Source organism: Anastrepha ludens, chromosome 2 (assembly GCF_028408465.1).
Source record: "Anastrepha ludens isolate Willacy chromosome 2, idAnaLude1.1, whole genome shotgun sequence".
Classification (NCBI taxonomy): Eukaryota; Metazoa; Arthropoda; class Insecta; order Diptera; family Tephritidae; genus Anastrepha; species Anastrepha ludens.
Genome location: NC_071498.1, coordinates 112040354 through 112052458, shown reverse-complemented (window position 1 = coordinate 112052458; position 12105 = coordinate 112040354). Strand labels below are relative to the sequence as shown.

The 12105-nt window shown below is 38.0% G+C and overlaps 1 protein-coding gene across 1 annotated transcript in view; it reads right to left on the bottom strand.

The window, feature by feature from the left end:
• Window positions 1-9992: 9992 nt before the first annotated feature.
• The window catches only part of LOC128871814 (uncharacterized), a 39960-nt gene continuing 37847 nt past the window's right edge, over window positions 9993-12105 (bottom strand). Inside the window, exons 4-6 of the mRNA XM_054113901.1 lie at window positions 10326-11496; window positions 10186-10228; window positions 9993-10027 (exon numbers count right to left, since the gene is read on the bottom strand). Coding sequence (XP_053969876.1) covers window positions 9993-10027; window positions 10186-10228; window positions 10326-11496 — 1249 coding nt within the window. The remainder of the gene's footprint in view (window positions 10028-10185; window positions 10229-10325; window positions 11497-12105) is intronic.

The window sequence follows — 12105 nt, the reverse complement described above, 5'->3', positions numbered from 1 at the left end:
CCACGATGACAAGCAATGGGCCAAAATAGTCGATACCTACATACGTGAAGGGCCTCTCGAAAGCGGCAATCCTTGCAGCCGGCAGCGCTGCCATTTGTGGCGGCTGAGGAATGGAGCTATGGTTTTTACATTTTTGACACTCTGCGCGCACTCTTTTATACAACACCCTCAGTCGATTTATAAAGTATGTACCACGAATTTGATTGGTTACAGACTCATGCATCAGGTGATGCAAATTTTCGTGAGCCCAACGCACTATTAAAAAGGTGACATGATGAGAATTAGGCATCACTATAATATCTTCATGGTTGTTTAAGTGTTCAACTTGACTTTTGCATCTTATTATGCCATCTGTGTCTAAGTAAACGTTTAAAGTAAAGAGTTCGCTAGAGTTGTCAATATTCTTACCGCGTTTGAGGCACCTGATCCCTTCACAATATTCAATGGACTGAGCATACCTTATAAGAAGACATTGAGCTTTTTGAATCATGTCAAAGTCGATGGATGTTTTCCGTTGCCTTGCTAGCACAACTGAGCGTAATCGGTCGACGTAAAATAAAAATGTAGCCACAGCTCGATACAAACGTTTCCAGCTGGAAAAGTGCTCCACGTTCAGCATCAGGTTGTTCATGTGTTCCTTTTTCATATGTAGAACATAATGTTTAATTTCCGAATCGTCGCACTCCTCTAAGCTTAACTCTTCGCACTGCGGCCAAACTTCTGCGCTCGACCTTAAAAAATTTGGGCCGGCAAACCACAATTGCTAGCACTGACGTGTAGTTGTTTTTGTAGCTAAATCAGCGGGATTATTTCTCGAGGGAACCCACCGCCACTGGCTTACGTTTGATGCCTCTAGAATTTCGCCTATTCTATGCATCACGAATTGGTGGAAGTTTTTAGGGTCCATTCGCATCCATCTTAGCACTGTCTTTGAGTCTGTCCACCAATATTTCGACATTATGTTAATACGTTGCGTATTGCTTACCATGTTCGCCAGCCTCACACCAATTACCGCCGCCTGCAACTCTAGTCTGGGTATCGATAATGGCTTTAGCGGTGCGACTTTGGATTTGCCAGCCACTAGACTAACCGTGACGTCGTTTCCCTTTGATACACGCAAGTAGCAAACGGCTGCATACGCGCTTTCCCCGGCATCAACAAAAGTGTGAAGTTGAACATCTTCAGCATCTTTCAGCAATAGTGAATAACATCGAGGTATTTCGGCAGCTGTTATTAATGGCATAATGGACTTCCACTGGTTCCATTTGTCGAAAAGATTGTCTTGGAGCGGATCGTCCCAGGCGAGACCAGATCGCCATACATCTTGCAGCAAGATCTTTAACCCTACGGTGTAGCAGCAAACAAATCCAAGAGGGTCGAAGATCGACATTAAAACTTGGAGTGCTTCTCTTTTCGTTGGTATGATCGATTCGTTAATAACATCGCGACGAAGTCTCGCAAATCTACAAATATATTTAAAATTATCGCTTAAAGGGTCCCAAAACATACCGAGGACTTTCGTGGTTGAACCCCATTCTTTGACGGATTGAACTGACATAGGATCTTCTTCGATCTGCTCCACGACAAATTTGGAATTTGAAGACCAGCCACGTATATTGAAGCCAGCAGCGCCATGAATTTTTTTTACTTGTTGAGCCAATTCTAACGCAGATTGTTCATCATCTCCACAGTCAATAAAGTCATCCACGTAATGGTTCTTCTTTACAGCTTCTACGGCTCGAGGAAGTTCATTTTCAAAATGGTCAGCGTTTTTGTCACGTATGTAGTGGGCAATAAACGGAGCGCAATTCAATCCGAAGGTCAACGCTCGCATGGCATAAATACTTGGTTGCTGAGGATCATCACCGTCATCGCACCACAAAAATCGCTGAGCATGCATGTCGCTGTCCCGTATGTTGATACGGTGAAACATCTCCGCTATATCACCGCATATAGCCACTCTGCCTACTCTAAAAGCTAATAAAATACTAACGAGTGGGTTAAGCAAGTCTGGGCCACTCAGTAGGAAGTCGTTGAGTGACACCCCGTTCACCTTTGCAGCAGCATCCCACACCATCCGAAGCTTTCCAGGCTTATTTGGATTGCTTAGAATGAAAATAGGCAAATACCATGTTTTACCGTTAGAAATAGCAGCCTCAATCGGGGAGAGTTTTTTCGCGTACCCCTTGGAAAGTAGATTATTGATTTGAATTTGAATATTAGATTTTAGCATATGATCCTTAACAAACTTCCTCTGCAAACACATCAGCCGTTGTAAAGCATATACATAGTTATTGGGTAGCAATACACTTGAGGTACGCCACGGTAGCCCAATTTCGTAAAAGTTATCGCCCTTTTTACAAGTGTTATTCGCAATACTCACAGCTTTGGCATCTTCTTCCGACAGTAGCTGAGTAGGTTTGGATGACTCTAACGTGAAGAATTCTTTTACAGTCTCGTGCAGCTCATCGTATCTTTTTTGACAATCGCATGTACAGTGGCTCAATAAAGAACTCGGACAAACCTTAGTTAAAACTTTGTATAAAAAACACTGCTAAAATGAAGGGAATTTGAAACAATATATTTCGATTTCTAAATGCTTTATTTATATAAACATAAGATAAGTCGTGTACACTTCTTTTACAATAACAAAAAAACTTTCAAAATGAGGAGAATTCACGCCAAAAAAGAACTCGGACAACTGGCATCACTCCGTAGTTTCTGACAGTTTAAATGGGGGAATCCCATTTTTTAAATTATATATAGTTAATTGAGGAACGATCGACAGTTTTGGAAGTGAATTGTGTCAATAAAATTGTGTCAAGTACGCATTTTCTTTTTTCTTTTTTGTAAAATGAGTCGACAACGTGGCAAACTTCGGTGGAAGTGCGAAAAATAATTATTGAGCAACATAAAAATGGAAAAACCATGCGTGAAATCGGCAAACTTGTAAATCGACCGCGAACAACTGTATGTGACACCATAAAATGCTTTAAAGAAACAAAATCTGTAGAAAACAAAGTGAAATCAGGACGGCCAAAGCTTTTTACGGACGCTAACGAGCGGTGGATAGTAAACCAAGTTAGAGCAAATCCTCTTTTAAGTGCTCCAAAACTTACAACACAAGTTAAAGAACATCTTGAAATTGACTGCAATCCAGAAACTTTGCGATTAGTTCTAAGAAAAAACTACCTCAATGGCAGAGTCGCAAGAAAAAAACTCTACATTAGTAAGGAAAATAAAAACAAACGAATTAATTTTGCAAAAACCCATAAAAATAAGGACATTGAATTCTGGAAAGATGTGATATTTTGCGACGAAAGCAAATACAACATCTTCAGATCAGATGGGCAGTCGTATGTATGGGGGAAGCCAAATGAGGAGCTGAAAGAGAAAAACCTGCGTGCCACTGTTAAACACGGTGGCGGTTCAGGGATGGTTTGGGGATGTATGTCCGCCTCCGGACCCGGAAATATTTTTTTTGTTGATGGCATAATGGATCACAAGTAATATCTTTCAATTTTAAAAAGAAATTTAATTCAAAGAGCTGAAAAATTGGGTATAAAGGAACAATTTTATTTTTACCAAGGCAATGACCACAAGCATAAGGCGCTTGATATTCGCATGTGGTTGATGTATAACTGCCAGAAAGTGCTCGAAACTCCACCACCGTCCCCTGATATAAACGTCATTGAGCATTTATGGGCGCATTTGGAGAATAAACTCAAAAATTACAAAATTTCAAACACAAAGGACCTCGAAGCTGCTCTTAAGGACGAATGGCCTAAAATTGATCCTTCCGTTTGCAGAAATTTGGTGGAGTCAATGCTGAAACGACTAAATGCTGTTATTAAATCCAAAGGGTTTCCCACAAAATATTATTTTTTATTTTTATTGGCTTTTAAAGTAAAATTAATTTCCATGTCCGAGTTCTTTTTTGGCGTGAATTCTCCTCATTTTGAAAGTTTTTTGTTATTGTAAAAGAAGTGCACACGACTTATCTTATGTTTTTGTTATTTCTTAAATTATATAAATAAAGCATTTAGAAATCGAAAAATATATTGTTTCAAATTGCCTTTATTTTAGCAGTGTTTTTTATACAAAGTTTTAACTAAGGTTTGTCCGAGTTCTTTATTGAGCCACTGTATGTATATTTAGTCGATATTCGGCAGTCTGTCTTGAATTGCACCCCTGCAACGCCCATCCTAAACGGGTTTTTGACGCTATGGGCTGGAACCAGGTTCCCTCTCTAATTTTGAGTGGAATTGCCAACCTCCAGTTGTCCGCACCGATAAGCAATGATGGTTTTACGTTGTTATATGATGCAATTGGCAGTCCCGCTAGATATGGATATAGCCGCTCCATCGCAGATGTATTGATTGACTGTGCCGGAAGATTGAGATCGTCAACAGGATGAATATTCTTGAGAGTATATTTCTGCCAATTTGTCACACTCGAAATTTCGATGGCCGCCCGCACAGAATTTTCTTCAACACGCGTCGTGTTACCTGTCCACCGCAAACACAGAGGGTCTTGTTCACCTTTCAAGCCTAATTCATCAAATTGTTGGCTCATTACCGTGATTGTTTTATGTAGTAACGGATTATGTTTTATAGTGCAACCATCTACACCACATACTTTATTCATAAAACATTTCCGTTTATGCGGATTCAAACATTGGCGACAGAGGTTGTTCGCCTTAACTTCCTCCCATTTTCGCTGAAGTGTAAATTTTTTAAAAGTGTCGCATTGCATTACCTTATGATCGTTGCTCTTGCAAATTATACACTGCTTGCTCCTTGGTATGTTGCGAGCTGGTGATGGATGCTGAGTGTTCACGTCGATAGTATGCGTGTTAACCGTAGCACTACTTTTAGCAGGTGCTAAAGAGACGACAGTACTGGCTGCTTCGGCTAGATTGTACAACCAGTCGCTGAATTGTTTCACCACCGCAGTCTTTTCATCTTTCGGGTGAACCGCCCAGTTCAGCTTTTGGTTGTTGGGGAGCTTGTCAACCAACTCCTTGACGAGCAGTGGGTTATGCAGGTGCATGTACATTTGGCATCCCTCCATCGTGGCACAAATATTCCTGACGCAGAGTGCAAATTCAATAAGGCCCTCCAATTTATCCTTCAGTGCAGGCATAGCACGAGCTTTATTCATTGCGCGCTCAAGGATGTGTTCAGGTCTGCCAAAGCACATTCTAAGGGTTTATATGATCTCAGGGACCATGGACGGCAAAAACAATTTACATTTTACCATCTCCCGTGCTTTGCCTTTAAGGCTCGCTTGTAATCTAATTAAATTCTCCGCATCGGTGTACCCCGCGACCGTAGTGCTGTTATCGAAACTGCTAATAAACAGCGGCCATTCTTCAGGGTCGCCATTAAAGGTTGGGAGCTGCTTAGGTATGGCCTGCCTTGCTGCTAATTGCCCAGGTGTAGGCCCATTGCTAAAAGAGGCCATCGAAGTGCTGGATGAGGGCAGGTCGTTATACTGCGAAAGAATCTTATATTTGTTGTCCAAATATTGTTGTTGCAATTTCATCTGCTCTTCCAACTTTTCAAGCTGAAGGTTTCGATATATTTCGGAGTTGAATGGCATCTGCATACCTTGGCCATTTCGTATACCTACTTGCTGCACCGACGAGAATACTTTTGGTTGACTGTACGAGATCTCATTTGCAGAGGTGGCGATGCAAATAATGCTGCCCGTTGTGAATTGTTGTAGCCCTGGGTTATACTCACTTGATTTATTTGGCAGTTGTGATCCCTGAACTGATGTACTGGGTTCGAAATTCCAGTTCGAAGAAGCCCAGGTCGAAAAGTTCGTGGATACTGGAGTAGCGGTAGTAACTGTAGAATTTGCTATATTAGTCGCAGGTTTTAGAAGCGGATTGACTGTTGAGTTAGATATCTTCGCAATTGTTGGAAACGTTGGGAGAAAATTCACGTGCCGGTTACCTTGCTTGGTAGTTGGCGATGACGATGCGGTTGGATGTGCGTTCGTGGTTGATGCATGATTCTGGCAGCTTTCACAGCTCCAGCTTTCGTCAGCCACATTGCTATGTACTCCAACGCAGTTGAAGTGGTACCAGGCGTCGCAGGTGTCGCACTGGACCATACTCTCGTCGTCCGCTGCGTCACATTTTCGACAACTTTGCCCCGTTGTTTCTTTGTCCATATTGACCATTTAGCAAATATTAAAATTAGTAAAATCAAATTTAATTTTACGGCAAAAGAATTTTAAAGAATTACGGCAAAAAAGTTTTAAAGAATCACCAAAAAAAAGTTTTAAAGAATCACCAAAAAAAAGTTTTAAAGAATCACCAAAAAAAGTTTTAAAGAATTGTTGCGCGTATTTTTCAAGCGCGGCAGTCGTATTGTTTCAAATTCAAACACAAATTTCCAACAGCGTCCGTACGCTTTAAAACTTTTTGTATTTCTCTCTTATTTCTTACGACTACCCCGATTTACACCAAGTGACACATATTTATAGCTAGTCAGAGTGGCCTGATATTACAGTTAGATCTAGTAAATATGTAATAAATAGCAATAGAATGTATGTTACTGTAATTATGCTTACTGTATGTATATATGCAAATAATGAGAGATGCTCATAACATAACAGAAATAAAGTGCAAGTGAGAAAGAATGCGAATATGAGAATAATGGCAACATACAAAAACAAGAGAATGATATTTACTGCTCGGCCGTACTTTTCGTCGGTAACAGGTTCATTAAAGCAAAGCTTTAAAGTCAGTTTCGATACCACCAAATTTAAGAAAAACAGCCTTTGATAAATATGAATTTAATATAGATAGTAAAATTGACCAAAGTCCTGGGAATGTTGTTTTTGTTTTAATTTTTTTGCATGCGCTGTTGAGCATTTTCTTCCATAAAAAATACTTCCGAACATGTAATGTACGTTCTCAATATCGTAAGCAAAAAAATGTAGTTAATCAATGCCATTTTTAAACGACTTTAAACCTTCTCTTTATCCAACTAATGTATCGACTTAGAACTCTAGGAGATGATGACACAATGGGCAGGTTGATAGCATATTTACAAGTTTTCTAAAAATGAAATTAAAACAATTGAACTTTTTACATTTCTTGCAAGTTTTTAAAGTTTTTTAAATATTTTAACCTTTTTTTCAATTTTTGCAAGTTTTTTAAATATTTTATCCCTTTTTTCAATTTTTTAAAGTTCTTTTAAGTTTTTTAAATATTTTATCCCTTTTGCAATTTTTTCAAGTTTTTGAATTCTTAACAGTTCACGATCATTTAAGGACACATATGGATAAAAAATAAAATAAAATATTAAAAACAAAAACAATAAAATAAAAAAATCAAAAAAAAAAGAAAATAAAATAAAAATTTAAAAAACATAGAAAAATAAATTAAACTAAAAATAATAAAATAAAATATAGTAAAAATCAATTAAATAAAATAACAATCAAATAATATAAAATCAAAAATTAAAATAAACGATTTAAACAAATCATTAAATAAGGTAAAATAAAAAAAAAATAGTCATAAAGCAAACCAAAGCAAATAAATTTTCATTTAAATAAAATAAAACAAAAAAAATAATTAAAAAAAATAAAACAAAACCAAATAAAAATGAAATTAACATAAAGAAATTATATAAAAAATAATAAAATGAAACAACAAATTTAAAATAAATAAAACAAAATAAAATGAAGTAAAATAAAATAAAATAACAAAGATTTAAATAAATCATCAAATAAAGAAAAATATAAAAATAAATAAAACGCTTAATTAAAAAACGAACAAACAAAAAAATGAAACAAAAAACACAAAAAAAAAAAAAGAACAAAAAGAAATTAAAATAAAGTAAATTAATAATACAATAAAAAAAAAATTTAAACTAAATAAAACAAAATTAAATGACCTAAAGTAATATAATGAAGATAAAAATATATATTAAATCGAATTACATAAATAATTAAAATTGTTTAAGGTTCTAGAGGTTTTATAAATTTGTATTTCAGAAATTTTTGAAATTTGTATGGATTTTGTACCAAATTGGAATTTTGATTTATAAGGCTTTTTTTATACTAAATTTTTAACAAAAATTAACGAAAATAATTTTGCATGAAAAAATATTACGAATATTGTAAGTAGGTGAAGTGACTTTTTCTTTGGTGACTGAAAATGTGGGATCCCCTAAATTGACTTTAGAACTATGCTCTAATGGACTTTTTTCTTATAACTTTATGCCGAGTCCGAATCTGCCAAAACCGATATCGAAAAAGGTAGCTCCGTACAAGTTGGCCCACCCTAATGTGTACACATATGCGACATTCTTTGTCAATTGAGCCACTCTTCACTCCAAAATTGGTTTAGACTTAAACTATTGCAGTATTTAAATGTATTTTAAAACGTTTAATTTTTTAATGCAGATGAACGAATTTTAAAAGTCACCGAATTCTCTTGAAATTCGTTACTCGGAGTCTATCTTGAGGGTCGCTGAATTCGAATTTCAAATGAATTTTTCAAAACTCACGTATTTTTTGTAATATGAAGTGCATTGGGCTCCCTTGAATTATGGAGTCAGATATTCAGAATATTCAAAATGAATGATTCCAATAAGCTGGAAAATAGGCAAAAATCGATCTGTGATGGTAATTTTTTAAGATATATTTTATATAAACGCGCGGGCCGCCATTCGGCTTATTGCCGTGGATCTGCGACTTTAGAGATTTATATTGTATAAAAAATCTAAAAATCATCCTATATGAATAGAAGGACACAGATACCTACTGTAACAACATTGAACATATCCATTCCAATAGAAGAATTGAACATACCCCGTTATTACTGCATGACTTCTGAAGTATAACCCGTGAAGTGTTAGTCTGTATCGGGAACTCTAAATTGTTTCCGATTTCACCAAGGACTGGTTAGATAATGAGAACCGTTCCACCGCTGTCACATCGCTATTTCAATGTGCAATAAAAAAGGCGATATTTTGCAAACTATTCAAAGAGACTAGCGGTGTTAAGGACCGCCACCAATCGGGCCGTCCACGCCAGTTCGAACACCGTAAGTCATTAAAGCTGACTGCTAATAAGAAAATGCGATTTAAAGTCATTTTACATTTCTTGCAAATAATTTTAAGTTACTTTTTGGTACAACTCTGGGTAGTGAACCAACGTTGAGCATTTCCTTTATTTTCGCTTTTCTTTATCTTCTCTTCTCCTCTTACAACAATAATTTAATAATAGAACGTTCATTCAATGACGAAAAGGTGCAAAGCTGGGGTAAGTGCGGTTTCTTGACTGATATAACAGATGGAGGGTGCAATATTGAATTCCTTTTGGCGTAAACATTCATACACTTTCATTGTGCCAGGTCGTAGTCGCGGCACTGACAAATCCATAATTCAGCAAAATTCGATCCGAAAACAGAAAAGCATGGCTTAGCAAAATTCCATTAGTCGAGTTATTAAAAAGTCTTGAGCCTTTTGTCTTTCAAAGCAAAATACCGGACAATTGTTGATTGCAGCTTTGAAAAAATGGAAAAGGCTTTTGGAGAAGCGCGTTGGTAACCTGCGGAAAAAAATGTTGTTTCAAAATGAAGGAATTGCTAGCGTGCAGAAAAAACTAAATATGGTAGGGTGTATGAATGGTTATCTAAGGAAATTTTCAATGGACGAGGTGCATCCGGCTATTGCTGATTTTCCAATCCAATTCAAGGCGTGCCAAAATTGGACATTTCGAATGAATCTTTGCTTTTTGTATGCAATATACTCTTACAATAAATATTATAAAAAAAACGGTCTAACTCTAATTTGTTATGCTCAAAAATTAAAGATATTGAATGTTACATTCTAATCCTCAAACTGCATTTAAATGCTTGACCAAGAGGTTTGCTGAAAGTGCTTCCCTAGTTGGCTACTTTTTATTTTTTAGTTATTTTCTTTGTTATCTATGAGTCGCCAGTACACTAATCCCGCACACAGCGTTCACTGTGCTACCATTATATCCAGACCTCCCAGCTCTTCAAAAAAAAAAAAAAAAAAATTAATAAATTGTTTAATAGAGTTGTTACCCACAGCGATGGTTAAAATTGTAATAGCCCACTCTCTTAAGCAATTAACTGAGTAATTTATTTATTAACTTTTTTCTATATTTGCTACCTCGTACTCGTGCACTCACCTGCTAAGTAGCGATCACTTTGCGACCGTGAATAACGCAGCGTCTAAAAATAGAGAAAAGCAAATAAGACATTGCATTTGCTTTTGCATAAAAAGAAAAAAATGCCAACTATTTTAATTAACTTCATATTTCCAACTCACCAACTTCTGGCCGGCAAAATCATCACGTCGCGTCTTCTCCTGCTTTAGCAGCAATGGCGCCGAGTTTGACTTGGTCGTTAGCTCTTGTATGCCTAGACTTTCGTGCCCGCTGTGCAGCGATGCACTGCTCGGTGAGGGTAATTCGGCAAAGTGCGTCGGCGATAGCAAAGACTGGAATGGTTCCTGACGCAGTGCCAGCGACAATTGACCACGTTCCCTGCTACGTCCGTGCAGATGTTGATGAAACTTACGCGTCAGTGGGTGATGCTGTTGTGGATGCTGATGTTGTAGTGGCGAGTATTGATAGTAGACGGCAGGTAGCGACGACGTATCCAGCGAGTGACTGCGACATTTCTGTGCACGTCCACCAGCGCTGGCTGGCCCACCATAGGGCATCATAATTGGCGTAGTGGCGGCACTGAATTTGCGACGCAGTACCACACTGTTGCTGGCAGCTATATCGTTGGCCGATGTGGAGCCGCTACGACTGCCGCCACCACCGCTGCCGCTGGCGCTGCTTGCATCACCATCATTGCACTCACATTCGCAATAGGGTCCCACTTCGAACTCATCGTGGCCCTCATCATATTCGTCTGCCAAATCGGCAACATCCACAACGCCATCATCGCCGGCTTCTGCCGTTTCGAGCGCATCATTGCTGTCAACGTTATCGCTGTCATCTTGTCGCATGCGTTGATGTTGACGTTGACGTGAGGTGCGCAATAAATGCTGTTGCAACTGTTGTTGGTGTTGTAGTTGGAACTTGTGTTTTAGTTTATCTGCAGCTGTGGCAGCTGTTGGTGGTCGTTGTAGTTGACGCTGATCGTCAATGTCATCGTGTGACTCATCGCCGCAATTTATGCCAATGTCTTCATCACCACGACTATGGGGCTCATCGCACAAGCTGAGTACTTCTAAGAGGTCTGGATCATCTGAGGAAGCTACTGAACTGCTTTTCTGGAATTTCATTTTACGTAGCGCATCCAAACTGCTCACCGATTCGTTGTCGTTATGTTGATTTTTCCAGTACGCGATGTCTTTGGGTGGCGTTGCCGTACCAATGCCACTTTCGTTGTTGTCATTGTCCAGGCCGGAGGAGTCGAGCGAAATGCCCGACTTGCCAGAGCTGAGTACGCCGGAGGCTTCTTCACATGCCGAAGATGAAGTGGAGCTGTAAGTGCAGAGCGGAAGGGTTTGAAATGGTGCGTGCACTTGGGAAAAGGCTGTTGTTAAATGGCTTTGGTAATGCTATTAATAAAACTATCTAAATATATTAAAATACATTTTTCTTAATAATGATACTACAGGTAATTCACAATTAAGTGCAAATGACCTAGCAAATGACATTTTTTTTTGTTTTATCCTAATAATTTGCTAATGTCGATTATTTGCACTTATTTGCGAACTGCCCTAATGCTGATAAAGGGAACTAAAAATGTTTAAAAAAATTGCTTGAAGACTCAGAGATTCCTATCGACATTAAGGGGGTTCTAAAAGTTCATGCCTCTGAATCTTTAGTTTATGAAAATGAGGAAGCAAAAACATGCGCACAGAGAGCGCCTGAAAACGGGACTTGGACAACAAACTTGAAATTGGCAACCCCCACTTGGTTTCTATTTTTACAAGTTGCGGTCCATCGCTTTCGCCAATGCGCGATGAACGAAGAACACGGAACTTATTGAGGTTACCTGAAATATGTACATTCTCAAGGTAATACCAACTGATCACAGGATTATTTTCTATATGATCGCCAAGTTTATAACAATTTCTGTAAGAACTG